The 18,121-nt window shown below is 45.4% G+C and overlaps 1 protein-coding gene across 2 annotated transcripts; it reads right to left on the reverse strand.

The window, feature by feature from the left end:
* Window positions 1-72: 72 nt before the first annotated feature.
* Window positions 73-13,885, reverse strand: Slc20a1 (solute carrier family 20 member 1). Of its 2 annotated transcripts, XM_038329664.1 has the most exons (11): window positions 13,693-13,882; window positions 12,664-13,264; window positions 12,350-12,490; window positions 12,075-12,160; window positions 7,958-8,054; window positions 5,698-5,817; window positions 4,233-4,499; window positions 3,571-4,129; window positions 2,836-3,021; window positions 1,753-1,837; window positions 73-1,009 (listed from the first exon to the last, which is right to left on the reverse strand). In XM_038329664.1, the coding sequence occupies exons 2-11, from the start codon at window positions 13,007-13,009 to the stop codon at window positions 854-856; spliced, it is 2,043 nt and encodes a 680-aa protein (XP_038185592.1). In that variant the 5' UTR covers window positions 13,010-13,264; window positions 13,693-13,882; the 3' UTR covers window positions 73-853. The 2 variants fall into 2 exon arrangements, with proteins under 2 accessions (XP_038185592.1, XP_038185593.1); XM_038329665.1 differs by lacking the exons at window positions 73-1,009; window positions 1,753-1,837; window positions 2,836-3,021; ... (1 more) ...; window positions 4,233-4,499; window positions 5,698-5,817 and adding an exon at window positions 5,824-7,867 and having other exon boundaries at window positions 13,693-13,885.
* Between the last annotated feature and the right edge of the window lie 4,236 nt (window positions 13,886-18,121).

The following is an 18,121-nucleotide window of genomic DNA, read 5'->3' on the forward strand; positions in this document are numbered from 1 at the left end:
TCCTAAGAAGGTCATAATGTTGAATGATCAGGACTCTGAAGACTCAATTGAAACAAAAACCACAAGAACAAATTTTCTAAAAACTGTAGGCTTTTTATTGAGTTAGAGGTAGACAGATGAACATGGAAGGCTGTCCCATTGAATTTGCCCGGAGTTCACATCCCACTTCATTCACCCATCCCACACTGCCAAAAATCTCAAAAGGAAGAATCACAACCACCAGGAGGCTTTGTCTTCATACTTCTTAGCAACATGTCCATGAGTTGCTTGCAAAGAAGTTTCCTATAAACTTTTATTTTCACTGTGCCAAAGTTTCTCGGCCCTCTAATAAGTTCCCTCATATGTCAACAGAACCCGCTACAACCGACGGGGGCAGAGTGCCGTGACTGTTTCTATGAGAGACTACGAGGGAAGCTTCAGTTACATGTTTGTTAAATCCCTGTGCATGTTGGGGAAGAAGCTGGTGAGGCCAACAAAGCAGAATACGTGCCATTAAATGGCTCTGCCTGGCTGTTTAAAAAGAACCCACATAAGTTATCTTACAGACAACATTAAAATATAATGGAATTGATGCCTGATACAAAAAGTAGAGAAATATGTACAGGAATTCATAGCCCAGAAGAAAAGGGACCTTAGGATGAACTGATGGAAACCCGGCTATTTTACATAGCTAATTTGAAACAAGTCATATTTAGCACAAAAGCAATTATAGTATAAATTACACTTTCCTCCCATGGCTCCCAAACTTTATAACCCTTGTCTGTCTTCAGCAACACTGTGAGCATTCTTTTAGGAACAGGAATGTGTGTGGTGGTCCCAGATGCTGACACAAATTTTGATCCCAGCTTCACACTTACAGGATCATATATTTGAATATTGCCATGATAGCAGCACTGATAACCCCAGAAATGGGGACAGTGACAAACCAGGCCATAAAAATATTGCGAAACAGTCTCCAGTCGACAGCCTTCTTGGATCGGAGCCAGCCGACAGACACAACAGAGCCCACCTGGGAGACACATAGACCAGACAAGTTATCTAACTATCCATGGGTATACAAGGCAATATAAATATTCAACTATCAAATCTGTGCTAAATGTCCTAAAACACAAGACTCCTTTTCTCTGCCCTTTGTAAATTAAAGTTCTGACTTCCTAACAATTGTTCTAGAGAGTGGCTGGTATGTGACACAACAAACACCCCAGCAGAAAGAGTACCATGGCGGCCCCAGGCTGGACCAGCTTCAGTTCTTTTAACAAAGTCAGTTTCTCTTTATCATATAATTATGTTGTGGTCACCAAAAAACTTCTTAAAAGTTCAATTAGTTTCTTAGCACTACAGGCCTGAGAGGCCCTAGACATATGCTTTTACCAGAAGACTGCCCTTATGATGAGTCTCACAAACTTGTTAAACCAGCATATTTTCTACCCCAAAGGACAGGAACCTATCCAGACTAGAGACCAGTTTGTTAGCACACACTCACACTACAGACTGGCTTCTCAATGGAAAAAAAAACACAGAGGAGCTAAGTAAAAAGGAAGCTAATTGGCCAGGAACCACAGCTAGCTCCACCGAGAACGGAAATGACTGCAAGCAGACGAACTGCAGAACATCAGCTTCTATCCACAAGGCCCTGTCTAAGCTTCTCAATTAAGACTGCAACTGCACAAAACTTTCTAAATCAAAGAAAAGTAAAGCCATGCATATGAACGAGGCTAGGACAATTTGAGGGGTTCATTCCATTCCACTTACTTTACAGTGTGTTGTGCTGATGGGAAGGCCGATGTTTGACGCGATGACCACAGTGAGGGCAGATGCCAGTTCAATACTGAAGCCACTGTTGACACAAAAAGATGCTTGTCAACATTTTAGGTTTTCTGAAAAGCCAACACTACCAAGTAATCTAATCTACATAGCGACAAAACCTGACATTTCTCCTCTAACCCTTGAAACCTACTTAAAGAGGACCAACGCTCTAACACCTGAGGATTAAGTACTTCTGGAATTTCATTATTTAAAAAGCTGGGACATGCCAAGCACAGAGGTATATGCCTTTTAATCTTCACAAGCAGAAGGCAGAGAAAGATGAATTTCTGAGTTCAAGGTCATCTTGGTCTACATAGCAAATTCCAGGCCATTCAAACTACAGAGAGACCTGTCTCAAAAAGTAAACAACAGGGCTGGAGAGATGGCTCAGAGGTTAAGAGCACTGACTGCTCTTCCAGAGGTCCTGAGTTCAATTCCCAGCAACCACATTGTGGCTCACAGCCATCTGTAATGAGATCTGGTGGCCTCTTCTGGCCTGCAGGCATACATGGAAGGAATGTTGTATACATAATAAATAAATAAATCTTTAAAAAACAACAACAACAAAAAAAGGGTTCAGACTTTTATCCTGAAGAAAACGTAAGGTTTTAGCTCCTGAATCAAAGCTATATATATGTAATTTATGCCAGTACATCTTTCTCAGAAAATTCAATTATGTGATCACTAGAGCTGAGCAGACTGAAAAGAAATGTTTACTAGCCAGACAGTAAGTGCAGTAGAAATGTTCAGATCAGCTGGGGACAGCAGCGACTGCGGTACACTGCATCTCTGGGGACAGCAGCGACTGTGATACGCTGCACAGCACTGCATCTCTGGGGACAGCAGCGACTGCGGTACGCTGCACAGCACTGCATCTCTGGGGACAGCAGCGACTGCGGTACACTGCATCTCTAGGGACAGCAGCGACTGCGGTACGCTGCACAGCACTGCATCAACTGTGATACACTCCACAGCACGCATCTCTCGAGAAGCTCGAGCTCTGGGCTGAGGCAGGCTCCACCTACTCACCTGGAGGGTGTGATTGGTGTCAGGTCCTTCCCCATCGTCTGGATAACTCTTCTTCCCCAAACCCACAGCCCTGTACAGATGCCAACACCACCATACAGCAGAAGCCATAGTGGTGTTGCCACTTTCGTAGACACATCATTCGTTTTATAAACAAGGTACAAGGCAACCAGAGGACCGATGGCATTGCTAGAAGGAAAAGGAGAACAGTGGTGACTCTCTAGAAAGAACCACTTCTTGTCAAGACCCAATCTCTTAATAACTGATGGACTGAACTGTCTAGACCCAGCTTTTCAGCTCATTTAGCAAGTGACCCTATAGAAACCAACACACGACAAGACAACGACGGCTGCGGTGACAGAGGGGTAAAGGCAACTGGTGGTGCTGTCTCTCCTCTGTGCACTTACAGCAGCCTCCAGAGCCCAGCGAGGGTCACCGGCCACAGGAACAAGGCTTGGCGACCTTAAGTCCACTCCGGGGCAGGCAGTGATTTTAAGTTTCTCATCACTGATGGCCAATTTACCAAAGACTTAGTTCCCATCCAGAGAGACATTTATCTTGAACAGAAATAAAGCTAAGAACATTCTTATAATCTGAATAAACTTCCCTTTTGCTTTATTAACCAGCACCTCATCCTGTCTAGATTATTCAGTGTGCCCCAGGAGGTAGAGCACTGTACACAGGAGGGTGAGCAGACTGTTTAAAAAGAGGAAGCAACACTGAGTCATGTGGACTGACCTGACGTCATTACCACCATGGGCAAATGACCCAAAGCAGGCTGTAAGAATCTGCAGAAACTGGAAGAGGAGGGAGACTTCAGGCTTGTCCTGGTCATACCACTCTTCAAGAGAGCCACTACTCTCTTTTCTGTCACCCAGACCCATCTCAGACTTAACATTCATGTCCATCTCAGATTCAGAGTGAAGGTCAGACACAGCATTGCAGTAACTGGTGTAACTGTCCATTCGAATCCGCTTCTTGGTATCTGCGTTGGGCCATGTCAACGTCTCCGTTTCTTCTCCCTTCTGTTCACCTTCTTTGGCACGGAAGGAATCCAGCGGCATGCCACAAATTGCCATGGTGTAGGAAGTGTAGCTGTTGTTGCGCCTCAAGGGCTTGTCCCCAGAGTCCCCCATGCAGTCTCCCACCTTGGCCAGATGTAACTTATGGAGCAGCTCTTTGTACAAGCCAGAATCTTTGTGCACGGTGTGATACTGATAGTGGCCACTGGAGTTAATCTGGTTGCTCACAGTCTGGCTGAACTGCACAAGGTTCCCATTAGGCAACTGCACTGCACCTAGCCAAGAGCAAAAATGGAACATTCAACGCCAAGTGCATCAGTCCAGAATAGCAGCCTCTCCACAACCATGACACCAGGAAACTCCGGGAAGTTAACTCACCATTGATGGTACCATCTATGTTGGTCTCCTCCTTCAAGTCCAAGGGAAGCCGCTCTCGCTCTGGAGCTTCCTCCAGGTCCCCAAGCTTGAATGATACTGTTCTCTCCTCCACCACAGCCCGGAGAGGCCCAGTGGCACATGGCACCTCAGACACAGGATTCCCATTCTCAACATCGCCAAGTGACATCTTTGTTTCTTCATGGTCTTCTTTCAAGTTGTTCTTCTTTTCCATTAAGGGACTTTCAGAGGGACTAGACTTTATTTCTCCTAGGAAATAAAGGGGATCTTTGGTTTGGCTATACTACTTTGTTCCACATCCCTTTCTATCCACCACTGAAACTCATCTCAAAATAATAGGTAAGTAAATTCTAGTTAAAAATTTAAGCTAACATTCCTACCCTCTTTATTATGTCAGGAATTCATCTTTCCCTTGGGAGCAAGCCAGCCACATACCACACCCTCTACTGGGGGGAAAGGATGACAAGGTACTGTAAATGGCCAGATAGTAAATATTTTAGGGTTCTGGTTCATTTCTTGGTTTTTACTTTTTAACCCTTTTTAAAAAGGGTTTTAGCCCTTTTTAGCACTCAGTTATAAAAGGGAGTTCAAGGCAGTTGACTAGCTGGGCTAGACTGCCCCTAAGGAATCTCCTAACTGTCAGGTCAAGAGTACAGACAACTGTAACAGTCATGCCTAAACACTTCCGCCCCCGGCAGCCAGGCAGTGTTTTTATCAGGCACATCCACCAACTGGCTCAGGCATCTCACACAAGTACAACATTAAAGTAAGATTCGTCTCTCCTCCCAGACGGAGGAAAAAAATGAGGTCAGAGTCCTGCAAGCCTCATCCCCACTGTGCATGCGGCACAGCAGACAAGCACAGCTCCGGGCAGCTCCTCAGTTCAGCTGCAATGACGCAGCATTCTAACGCCACTGCAGTCTAAGCATCCCGCACTGCTGTGAATCAGCAAACTAACTTTCCATACACTGAAAGAACACAATCGGGTTCTTCTAAGTTATCTTAGCAACTAAGAAAACAAAGACTAGTTAGGGCTAGTACCAATAAAAACTTCCTCAGTTTTTAATGAAATCACAAAAACAATTCTGTAATAACCTAAGAGATTACTTATCCCTAAAACTGTTTACTTCTGTGTTATAGCTCTAGCATGAGGACTATGTGCATCGCTATGCGTCTGCATTATGTAGTGGATATTGCTACACACACTACAACACATACATCTAAGCTGAGTACAGAGACAGCTGAGGCAAATGCTTTCTCTATCAAAGCTACTGTGTGCCTACCCTTAGTCACATATTCTTAATGGCTAGGTCTCAGGCCACTTTTAGTCCATTTAAAACCCTCTGTTGTCAGTCTGCCCAGTGTACTCCTATAGGTGAGAGAGGGAGGTAGGAGGGGAAGGGAAGGGCAGGGTAGAGGGGGAACACTACTAAACTGTATTACTTACGTTCGATTTTTCTCTTCATCCTGGGACATACAAAGAACCAGACGAAAAGGGCACTGAAAACTGCACATCCCACCGAGATGAGGATGGTACCCCACAGAGGAAGTTTGTCAAAGCCCAGCACTACGAGATAAAATGGTGCATCTTGAAAACCCCAGGGCAACAGCCCCCTGCAACAACGTGTAAACCCTCCTGAGGGGAAGGAGGGCTTCCTCAGGCTAACCCATCACCCTTGACAGCTGCTGCCATTCCAGAGTCTCATGAGGTTAGTAGCTATACAGACCATGGAGAAAACCCCAATGACCAGCTTATACCCACAGCAACCAGGCCCACTGAACACTTGATGGATGCGTGTACTGTGCTTCTTCATGCTCTTGGCCCACAGACGTAAGAGTCTCTACAACCTGAAGCTATAAAACCAACCAAGTATCCCTTTCTCCACCCAGCTTATCATTCTAACTACCACATACTACACTTACACATGACTTATTTTAACACTTAAAGTGTTGTGCTGACACAACTATGGGAAGTTATCACGTTCACTGGAGCAGGCAGCCTTCAGAGAAACTGTCTGCAAAAGTATCCTCAAGCTAACAGAAGACAGGGCTGTTGACTGTAGGAAGATGACCATTTAAGTAGGAGGTAGTTTACTAACAAGTCACTGAGAGACTTGTTCTCCAGAATTGTCCCCTTGGATCTCAGGATCAGCAGTGCAGGTTAGAATCAGCTTACCACGGGCATACAGGCACCTGGGGCTGCCGATCTGAACTAAAGTCAGGACCACTTCACATTACTGAAACCCAGGGCACCACTGCCTGCTTGTCCTTCCCGCAGCAGCTGAGTACCTGCACTTGCTTCACTTGATTCTGCTTACTGCATATTGAGTTACTTATAAAATAGAATCATTATTGTTCCATTAAAACCTTTTAAGCCAGGGTTGTAGCTCAGCCTAGCTTGCATAAGGCCCTAGAGCCAATCCCCAGCACTGTAAGAGACAGAATACTAAGAACTAGCCTTTAAGAACTGGAAATAAACTGAGATCCTTCAGAACTCAAGTTCTGTGGTGACTACCAGTCTTTAAGTTCTGCTTCAGTTGTGATCAAGCAGTTAGTCACACAAAGTAAAATACAAATGAGGTTTCCTCAGTCTCTATCACAATTTAAATGTGCCCACATTCCAAGCCAAAGGGAAGAAAAGGACTGGTTTTCCTTATACATGATCCATAAAGGACAAAACAAAAGTAGCAAAGCTCTCGCATCAAAGCCAGTCCTGTCATAAAATACTGACATTTCAAGAACAAAAATGTTAGAAATATTCTGCTAGCTGTTTGTTTTGCTCAGTGACTACATAATTTCAGTAGCAATAATAAACAGGTCACAATCCAGTAGTCAGAGGTAGAACCAATTAAGAGGTCACAAGTATTAAAATCCTTTAAGAAGTGAAGATGTGAGCATGTATTACATAAGTAAAATCCCTATGCTACCTTTCTATTTACACACATGGACACGGGGATGCCTTGGGCAGCACACAATCTTTCTTCTTCCCACGGATTAGTTAGAAGAGTAAGTGTAGTAACTGTCTAGGTTCTTATGCAATGAAGAACCAGCACGCCAAATGAGCCTGGATTCAGAACTGTACTTCTCTGACTCATAAGGTCCAAGCTATCAATTTCTCAGCTGCCATAAATGAACCCTTTCCTTCCCTTAGTCCCACTAGGAAAGCAAACAACACCTGAACTTTATATCCTCTCAAATGCTTCCCCTTAGCTGCAGAAATTCTTCTTCCAAGTGTAATTAGACCAGGTATTCAATTCTTCTCATTCAAGTAAATTCAAACTGATAAATTAGGAACTGAAACTGCTCCAATTGGGAGAGAAAAATGACACCCAATGACCAGTCCTAAATGACAGGTTATTGAAGAACAGGTTAACTAATGACTCTTCAGTAGTTGAGGCCAGTATCAATTCCAGCATTTTTGGCATAGATATGACAAAGGGAGGGGAGAAGGTCATATTATCAGTGGATCCTGTGAAGACTAAAGAGGAAAGGTCTGTAGTGATTTAGAATCTGAGCAGGTCTCTTTGGTTGAAAACTATCTAGGTTAACTCAGCATACACTAGCCTGCAGCCTTCTGAAATGGGCGCAGGCCAGCCACCTTCTAGGAGATTTCAGCCCTGTAAAGCAAAAAGGGGTAAATTGGGCATTTAATGCAAGTTTTGTAAATAACCTTAAATTCACATGTAAATATCTTGATTTGTACTTACACGGTGCTCCAGTATACATAATGGAAAAGAGGTTTATTCCAATTGTGCAGGCATAAAAAAGCGGTAAAGCACGTAAGCCATTAGGAACTGGATCTGCCTGTAAAACATTAAGATCAGTATCTTAAAAGTTGCAAATGTAGATTCATTTTCAGAGCACACTGTGGCATGGCATGCTGTGGAATCATGGTGCTAACAGCCTCCTACCTAATTTCTACAAAGCCAACTGAGCTTTGTCCTGCATTTGCTCCCTAAAAGAAAGTTAATGTCACCTTCTATCCATAGGTAACTTTTTCTTCCTATTCTTAATAACAAGGATGAGATTGATATGCCAAATAATCACTTCCTTTGAATTATCCAAAGTCCATCTGTAAACCTGAACATGGGACCCAGGATGTACTGTACTGAAGAGATAAACAGAACAAGTTAAAATACTCATTTCCTGATGTTCTGCCTCCAAAATTAAAAATAAATGCACAGGCTATACACAACCATCTCATACATACACAGACACACATGTATGTATATGTATATACACACATATATGTATATATAAATACATGTGTATATATACATATATACATATACATGCACACACACATATATATAGATCAGTGTGACATAAGGCTTTATTAAAGTGCAAAGTTAAATCAGTTACGAACACAGTCATCCATTCAGTCAAGTGACTGTCAAGACTGTTTAGGGCCCTGAAGTAGAGGAGGGACCAGACCAAATCCCCATTTTCACATAACTGAGTGTCACATTTTACTATACAGTAACACACTGACAAACATGTCAAAGAAAAAAAAAAACAGGCAAGAGGATGCTAATGGAGGAGGGGGCATTTACATGAAGTTTGGGAGTGAGGCTGACATAAGAATGTCTCAGAGTGTAAGTGTAAGCCACCTGTCCACTAGTGGGTGGGGTGGGCAGGGATACAAGCAAAGACCCCAAGGCAAAGCTGTGAGAAGTTTAAGAGTCACCAAAGGTCGGTGTCACTGAAAATGAAAACCGTTCCTTTACAACAAGCATGCGCTACTGATAATCCCACAGAAAAACCTCCAAGTCAAACACTTAAAAGAACCAAACATGGACCCTCCAGAAAAGCCAAACCTTCAGTACAAAAGTTTAAAGCCATCCTGTCACAGTTTCACGAAATCCTAAGGACAAGACAGAGGTGAAGACCCACCTCTGGGATTCTAAAGTTAAGACTTTGGGGAGAAGGGGGGCGGCTTAAAAATCTGTGCCAGTAAAGAAAAAGCACAAAGCCCTGCATAAAGGTTGGCTTTTCAAATCAGTATAGACCCTCACTGAAAAACACCTAATTGTAAGCTTTTCCCCTTGTTTGAGAGGACACTAACAGTGAGACACCAGATCAGAAACAACCTACAGAACCCATGACTCACCCCTGAATAACTAAATAGCTGCAGGCCACACCTAAAGGCAGACAAAAGCCTGAGGTAGACAAGCAAACCCAGGGTTTCAAGAAAATTCTATAGACTCTAGGCAGGGACTCTCCCACCAAATTTTCAAAAGCTATTTAGTAACTGACTCATCAGGTAACAAGCTGCCTACATCGTGTATTTTCTTCCTTGGGGGTCAAAAGGTGGACATGGTGCTATACACCTGTAACACCAGCACTGAACTTGGTAAAGACACTCCCACCCCCGAGTTCAAAGTCAACCTGCACTACAGACTCAATGGAAAATATCAATAAATTTAAAATAAAGAGTATATAGCTTGGGATAGAGTAGGGAATGACTAGTCTTAATACACTGCGAAATACACTAACTGGTTAAAAAAACTTGTAAGAGTCAAGAAAAAATAATACAATAAGGACGGTCTCTCCCTTCTAGCCTCCTCCCAGTTCTTCCCAGGAGGTAACTAGGCTAGTGATTTTCATAAAACAGTTTTCTATCATGTGACCTATTTGTCTTTTACATACAATAATAGAGATAAAAAGCCATCTATGCACTAGGTCATTCAGTCAAGTCAACAGACTTCTGGGAACTATTTTGAGTCCAATCTAGGAAGGAATGAGACCAAGAAGTTCAAGCTTTACTTGGAAATTACGTGAATATACCTTACTCAGTTATATGGAGGGAGACAGGCAGGGGTCCCTCTTCTGTTACTGAGAGACTGTGACCAAATGACAGAGAGGGGAGGATCCTCAAAGTCAGCAATGTATTAGACATCATCCATCATTCTTGATCATGCCCACTGCATACTCTTATAAGAAATATTCTCTAAGCTGAGAGCAGGGGCACACCAGTAATCCAAGAACTTGGGGGGTGTGGTGAATGCCGAAGGACCAGAAGTTCAAGGCCAGTCTGGGCTACATGAGCCCATTAAATAGAGTAGTTAACATAGCCAACTTGAACTACCAGTAACATGGCATACATCCTCAATGAGAGGTTCTGGACACCGAGAAATCCCTCTTTGCACCTCTATTCCCCACTCAGGGAATGTGTGAGATCAGAGAAGAGGCTCACCAGAATCAGAATGATCTATTTCCCAAACCTTCATAAAAAGGAATCCAAACAACATCCAATTAATTATTCTGGTTTTCTGGCACACTGAGAGATACATGGCTCTAATAGGAACACTAAACTTGGATTACTAAATTCTCATGGGAATCAAATTACCACATACTACAGTTAGGGGAATGGGCAGAGGGCTAATTGTACCTGCTTGCTGAATGCAAGAATACCAAATCGAGTATCAGTGAACTGTTTACTCAGTCACACTGTGCCAAGCCAGAGATGTTTCCTTTTTTATTTGTTAATACTTGTATTATTAATTAATCAGTTAATTTCCTCACAGCCCAATCAGTTTCCCCTCCCTCTTCTCCTCCCCTTTCAGAAATGTGCAGGCCATCCATGTATATCAGTCAGTGGCAAATCAAGCTGTAGCAAGACTAGGCACCTCTCTCCTATGTAGGCTGAATAAGGCAACCCAGGAAGAAAAGGTCCCAAGAGCAGGCAACAGAGTCAGAGACCGCCCCTGCTCCCACTATTAGGAGACCCAAGAGAAGACCAAGCCAGTCTCATGCAAGTTCTCTAGTTGGTAGTTCAGTCTCCGTGAGCCTCCACGAGCCCAGGTCAGTTGTCAGCTAGAGATATTTCTAATGCTCAACATGTTAAACATGTTCTGCCAGACACGCAATGGTGAGTATATTGAATTGGGAAGGAGTCAGGGAAGGACTTTTATTGAAGTAACATAGACATACATCATTCCCCAGAGACTCTCAGAACTAGATCAAGAAGTAGGGTCTAAACATACTCCTTTCACTGTGATAAGGTTCCTACCTCCCCTCAGATTTCTACACATTAGGGAATTCTAAAAGAACGTAACAAAGAACTCTTAAGAGCCTTTCACCCTAGAAAATAGGACAACTGTCTCCTGAGAGAAATTTGTTTATTCTTTCTGTAATTCAGTCCAGTGCCAACATAATCCCTTGTTGTCTACATTTACTGAGGAGCCAGGATCAGACTCCATGATAAAAAAAAAAAAATGCCACTAGGTCTCTCAAAAGGGTTTTTCAAATAGTGAGAAAAATCAATGGCTACCTCAAATTTTAAAGCAAAACCAAACCAAACAAAAAAACACCATCTAACAACCTGTTTTACCGCTCTTTCTACCTGAGAAGGCAGAGGCCCTACAAGTAGGGGCCTCATCTAGAAGCTTCTGTGTAGTTAGTAATCAGCATGGGAGAGACCTATTGAAGCAGCAGCTTATAAAAGCCACAGTATACTGTGACACATTGAACTCAATGGTTACAATTCCAATTGTCCTGAATGTAATCGTGGTTTAGATAAGGCAGGAACCTGTACAGGGCTAGACAAAGCTTCCTTCAACAAGTGCTCTTATTTTTCACTCCCAGTCTCTCCTATTTCTTGGCAGCCCATAGAACGACCCAGTTTTTCCTTCCTGAATGCCCTCTGGGGTATTAAAAACTTGCTTCTTTCACAGAAAGCCACAACATACAGGAGGTACAGAGCAAAGAACTTTTTAGCTTTCCAAAGCCACATACTTACATAGCACTCACATCTGAAAGAATACCGGGGAGTCTGAACAAGACTGAATGTGACTCATGAGAGGTCGTAAGTAGAAAGGTTACCTTACGGAGGATGAATGCACGAACAAGGAAGAATAAAATTCCAGACATAATACCAGAAAGCAGTGGAGAGACGAACCAAGACATCACTGGAATAGAACACAAAGTCAAGTGTCAAGCAATGAAACTGAGGAAACAGCGTCTGAAACGTTAGGTGTTCCATTTCTGATCCTCTTAACTGTGACCCCTACTTTACACCAGGCACTCACTCCCCATACACAGTATTATAGAAACACATGACAAGAATAAGACCTAAACCACTCAGAATTTAAACATACCAATTTTTATCAGTTCAGACCACTTGACGCCCTTTTGCCCCTGGGCCACGAGGGAGAAACCTATGGTTGCGCCGACAATACAATGGGTCCCAGAAATGGGGAGCTTCAAAAACGAAGCCACTAGTTGCCACACAGCAGAACCTGAAAGAAAATCAATAAAATTTAGTTGGGGTAAAATGACAAAACCCCCGTTATGTAAGCAGCGCATTCTCATGAAAGTAAGCGGAAAAGGTTGAGGACAAAAAAAGGAACCACCCCAAGATACAGATTGGTTCTGGCAGTGGCAAGAACAGAAGGCATTAACAAGAACTTACCAAACATAGCACTGACGGAGCCAGCCATGAGCAAGCCTGGAGTTACGTTGTACATCTCCACATCAATCAAACCCTTCCGGATGGTTTCACTCACTTTGGCCCCCAGCAAGATGGAGCCCACAGTTTCAAAAATGCTAGCTAGGATGCAGGCTTGCTTGAGAGTCACTACACCTGAGCCCACAGCCGTACCAAACGAATTTGCTACATCATTGGCCCCCACGGAGAATGCCAAGACGAACGCAATGATGAAGCCCAGGATGAGCATCCATAGTCTGTCATCTACCCCTGGAGCAGAAGCGGTAACGGCGGCTAGAGTACTAGTAATCGGTGCCACGGTAGATGCCATTTTCTAGTGTAGTGGTTCTTTAATTACTGCGCGGCTTTCAAGATGTGTAAACGGAATGAGGTATCAAAATGCTATAATAAATAGTATATATTATATAAAATTAAATACTGTAAACTACGGCACAGAAACCGAGCTGGGGAGTTACTGCTATACGTTGCGTATGGATGTCTGTTGTCTGGTGTTTCTTTGGCTCTGGAGGGCTAAAAGCACGGAGCAGAATTCCATGGCGGATTAAAGAAAGGACGCAAGTTCATCCTGGGGAAACGAAGTGGGAGAAAATAACAATAGCGGCGCAACCCTGGCAAGGAGGCAGCCCAGAACTCCGCAGTGCCCTCCGCCCGCTACTTCTGTCCTCTGACCCCGAAAGGATGTGCGCGGTGGAACACATGGCGATCTCGATGAGCTCGCTCCCTCCTCCGCCCCGCGTGCCCCGCCCCACGCTTCCAATTCAGTCTCCGGCTGCCGGCCCGCGCGCGCCCTCCGTGGAAGACCGGAAAAAGGCCATTCCCGCGCGCGCGCCTGCCCGAGGACCGCCGAAAAGGCCCGCGGAAGGGTGCGGCGGGCGGCAGCGCCGCGGGGATCCCGCAGCTCGTAACTCCCCCAGCCGCCCGCCAGCTTCCCTCGCCCCGGGCCCGCTCCAGAGAAGAAAGAACCTTTGCAAGGGCTGCCGCGCCGCCACTCACCAAAGGAAACAGAAGGCCGATCGGAGACCAGAACGGGGCTGAGGCTGGCTGGAGCCACGGACGCACAGCCCGGGACGGCAGTACCCGGAGCGACACGAAAGAGCTCGCCACCCACTCGGAAGCAGCCGCGGGCACCTCAGAAAGAAAAAGCGCAGCGCGCGCCGGCGGCCATCACTCTAGCGAGCACCCCGCCAGCTCCTATTTATAGCCCGCTCCGCACCCCACGTGACCTGCCGAGCCTCGCGCCCGCCCGAAGCCCCACCTCCGACGTGACGCAGCCACAGGCTGGTCGGGCGCGCCTGGCCGGGTGAGCTAGACTACTGCTCTGATTGGTCCGGACGCCGTCTGGGCTCCGCCCCCAGAGGGGAGCTGGTCCACGTGGGACTGGCCGGCCTCCTCCCCGCAGCCTTGCCCGGGTAATCCTGTCTGTGCTGGCCACGCCGGGTGGCCGCGGGCGGGGACAGTGGGGGAGTCTGGCCCGGGCTCGCAGGTCGCCACGCTGGGACTCAGAGGCCGCAACCAAGGTCGTTCCGAGTTTCTCCCACGCGGGCCCGGGTCAGCTGTGTGGCGACGCGAAAGAGCTCGTGTGCTGGGACCTGCCCTTGGCCGGACCCGAGCGGCTCCTCGCCCTCACGTGGCCGCCTCGCTCCCGCAGTCAGGCACTTGGGTGAAAATGGAAAGATTCCGGAGTCACGAGGACAGGCTTGCGTTCCCAGTTGTGGCACTGCGCCGAGGTAGAGCCGTGGGTCGGTAGTTAACTCCGCGGCGGACCTGCGGTTTCAGAGCCCCGGCTGTAGCGCAGCGGGGAGGGATGTTGCGTCGGACTCGAATTCTGACTCTTAATTGCTGCAGTGTGTCACCTTGAACAAACCCTAGGTCTCTCAGACCGAGTGTTTAAGAACGTGAAATACTAGCAATGTGAGAGGAGACCGGTGGACGGGTTAGGATTGTGTAAAACAGCAAAGATGCATTTCCTGTCTGCTCGTCGGGGCTTGTGGCGACAGGCAGTACTAATTCAGGTATTCTGGTTACAAGTTCTTACCCAGGAAGAGCCATATGAGCTAAGATACAAGCATGTGACTGGAATTCATAGGTCTTCAGGAAATGATCATTTCCTCGTTACTTTTTCCTGAATGTGCCTGTTTTAGAACGTAGGGAAAGGTGAGGGAGGACGTCCTTTCGAGTCCTGAAAGTTTTCCCATCCTTTTGAAATAAAGGTTGCTTCCTGGCCCCCCTGCGTGGTATGCGGCATTAGATTAGTTATGCGCATTTGGCTTTTCGTTTTATTGCCTGAGAGAGATTTTAAGTCATGAGGGTTATAGTAATAGTTAAGTATTCCAGCCAGAACTAGCTGGTTTAGAATGCCCTTTTAAAACCCTTGCTGCAGCTTTATCATCTCCAAAGATAGGGCACCGAATAGCAGAAAAAAAAAAAAAAAAAAGATGTTGTAAATCAGAACATCCCCTGAGTGTCCTCTGACCTATCTTCTGGTAGAATCAGAATCGTGTAGTATGGACAGGTCTGTTGACCCCAAGGTCATAGCTGGAAACCAAAGTTCATGTTCCAGGACACTGACCCTGGAGTGTAATTCCGGCACCTTCAAATACAACACTCTCCGTCCTTACTTCATTCCAAGGTTATAAAACATCGAATACAAGGACTGGTTTGTTAAAGGCTGTTAGTGTTCTGCCAGTTAAAACAATTTTTAAGGTAATTATTTGTGAGGAAATTGCTCATGACTTCCCACTGTTTCTGACGTGTTTTGCTTCAGTCTGTTCATGGTCGTGCTTTTGCCTCTTGAAATTGAGACAACCGAGGTGGGGGAGGCAGCCATGGTAAGGTCCACTAAGGGACAAGAGCAGACTCCTGAGGCAGAGTTTCAGATGTGGAGAAGTGTCTGTGGTTCGGAGAGGCTGCAGTATTCTGAGACCTGGCCTTATGTTGGTTGGTAACACTGTACTTTCAGGCAAAGAAAATTTTCTGTCTTAGAGTGTTTTTAAATGGGTGGTGGAGGTGGGGGATCATGAGATGGTTTTTGGAGGGTTTTGTTTTAGTTTGGTTTGGTTTTTTGTTTGTTTGCTTGTTTTTTCTTTTTTTCTTTTCTTTTTTTTTTTTTTTTTTTTTGAGGTAGGGTCCTACTGTGTTGCTCCTGGAACTCACTCTGTAGGCCAGTCTGTCCTTGAACTCACACAGAATCCCCTCCCGAGTGTTGGGATTAAAGCCATGTGCCACCACAGCTGGCTATTAGCTTCGATATTCCATTTGACACAGCCTAGACACACCTGGGGAGAGAGTCAGTGAGGGGTTGTCTGGATCAGGTAGACTGTGGGCGTGTTTGTAGAGGACTGTCTTAATTGGCGTGGAAAACCAAAGCCTGAAAATATGTGCCACCTTTCCCTGGTGTCTATTGCCATGACGAAACGCCAAACCAAAAAGCAAGCTGGGGGAAGCTTATACACACGTCACAGCATGTATTCAGCCCTGAAGGAAGCTGGGGCAGGAACTCACACTGTACAGGACCCTGGAGGCAGGAGCTGATGCAGAGGGCATGGAGGGTGTCGCTTTCTGACTTTGCTCCTGGCGTCTTGGTCAGCCTGCCCGGGGATGGCACCACCCACAATGGGCTGGGACCTCCCCTGTCAATCACCAATTAAGAAGTTGTTCTACAGGCTTGCCTACAGCCTGATCTCAATTGGGGTTCTCTCCTCTCAGATAACTCTAGCCTGCATCAAGTTGACATAAAATTCTCAGCATGTCTGGTTTGGGTCCCTGGACTATGTAAGAGTGGAGTCGGGCCTGCAGAGATGGCTCAGACATAAGAGCACTTGTTCTTACAGAGGACCCCAGTTTGATTCCCAACATCCACACAGTGGACCACAATTGTCCAAAACTCCAGCTCCAGGGGACCTGACACCTTCCTTTGACCCCTGTATGCACTAGTCATGCATGAAGTACACAGACATAACATACAGGCAAGCACATCAAATAAAAGTAGATGTTAAGAAATGGAGAAAACCAGCCTAGCACTGAGCGTGCGGGCACTCACGTGGCTGTAATGTGACTAGCTGTTCTAAGTGCCTGTCACCTTGACATTCCCCATAGTGATGGTTCTACCCTGGAATTACAAGCTAAAGGAAACCCTTGCTTCCCTAAATTGCTTCCTGTCAAGAGTGTTTTATTACAGCATGAGAATGAAAGTTGAACAGTACATGAGGAACCTTAGCCAGCACACAAACAGCATTGGTTCTCCTGTTCCCTCAATGCTGGGGAAATTAGTCAGTCGAGGGGATCTGACCCATGTTAGAATGGAGGCCTTGGTACAAACATGCCCTTGGGTTTTCGGAAGCCTGTTGCTAAGTAGTTAAACACGATCTGAAGCCAGACTGCTTGCCCTGCTGTTAGCTAGTCTCAGGGCAAACACATCCTTTACCTTGCTAGTTCAGCTTTAAAGAGAAGAGATGAAGGGTCCCTCCTTCACAGAACTGTTGGGAGGAGTACATGATCAGACTGTAAGGCATCTAGCATATCAAAACCCCCTTTCTCTTTATTCAACAGCTAGCCAAGAGCAGAGTCCCCCAGCACGTTCCTTTCTCCAGCCATCAGGGCCAAGAGTTCTTTCCAACTTCCTGCTGCAGGAGAGGCCAAGGAAATCAGCTCCTGCCAGAGAGGTAGGGGCAGCAGTGTGATACAAAGCGTGTGAGTACCCAGGCTTGAACTCTGACTCCTCACAGGGTTGTTGTTTTTTTTTTTTTTAAATATTTATTTTTACTTTGAAATATGTATATGTGGATGGGTATGTGCACTTGAATGCAGGAATCTTTAGAGGCTTACAGGTACCAAGTAACCCTAGAACTGAAGTTACAGGCAATTGTAAGCTGCCTGATATAAATCCTGGGAATCAAATTCAGGTCCTTTGCAAGAACTGGTATGAACTCTTGACCACTGAACCATCTCTCCAGCCCCTAATAATACTTTTGTTTTGTCTATTTGTGCATTTGTTTATTCGCTTTGTGGAATAATGTTTTTGTACACTGTGAAGATGTGTCTTTGCCAAGGCGCCTTCTGATTGGTTTAATAAAGAGCTGCATGGCCAATGGCTAGGCAAGAAGAGGTTAGGCAGGACTTAAAGGCACAGAGAGAGAGAGTCACGAGGCAAAACATAGATTAATATGTGTATCACGATTAATAAAAACCTAGAGACAGAAATTGGGATTCAACCTGAAGGTCAAAAAAGCAAAACAGTCAGCCACTGGCTCTTCTCTCTACCTCAGTCCGAAATGGTGATCCTGCCTCCAGGTGATCCTCTTTCTGAGGAATGAGACTATGTGTGAGAGCTTTCTCCTCCCATATTATTATTGTTCCTCACTAGGGCTGGGATTAAAGGTATGCACCACTACTGTCCAGTGTCTATGGCAAACTAGTGTGGCTA

The sequence above is a fragment of the Arvicola amphibius genome, chromosome 5 (genome assembly GCF_903992535.2).
Source record: "Arvicola amphibius chromosome 5, mArvAmp1.2, whole genome shotgun sequence".
NCBI classification, from domain to species: Eukaryota; Metazoa; Chordata; class Mammalia; order Rodentia; family Cricetidae; genus Arvicola; species Arvicola amphibius.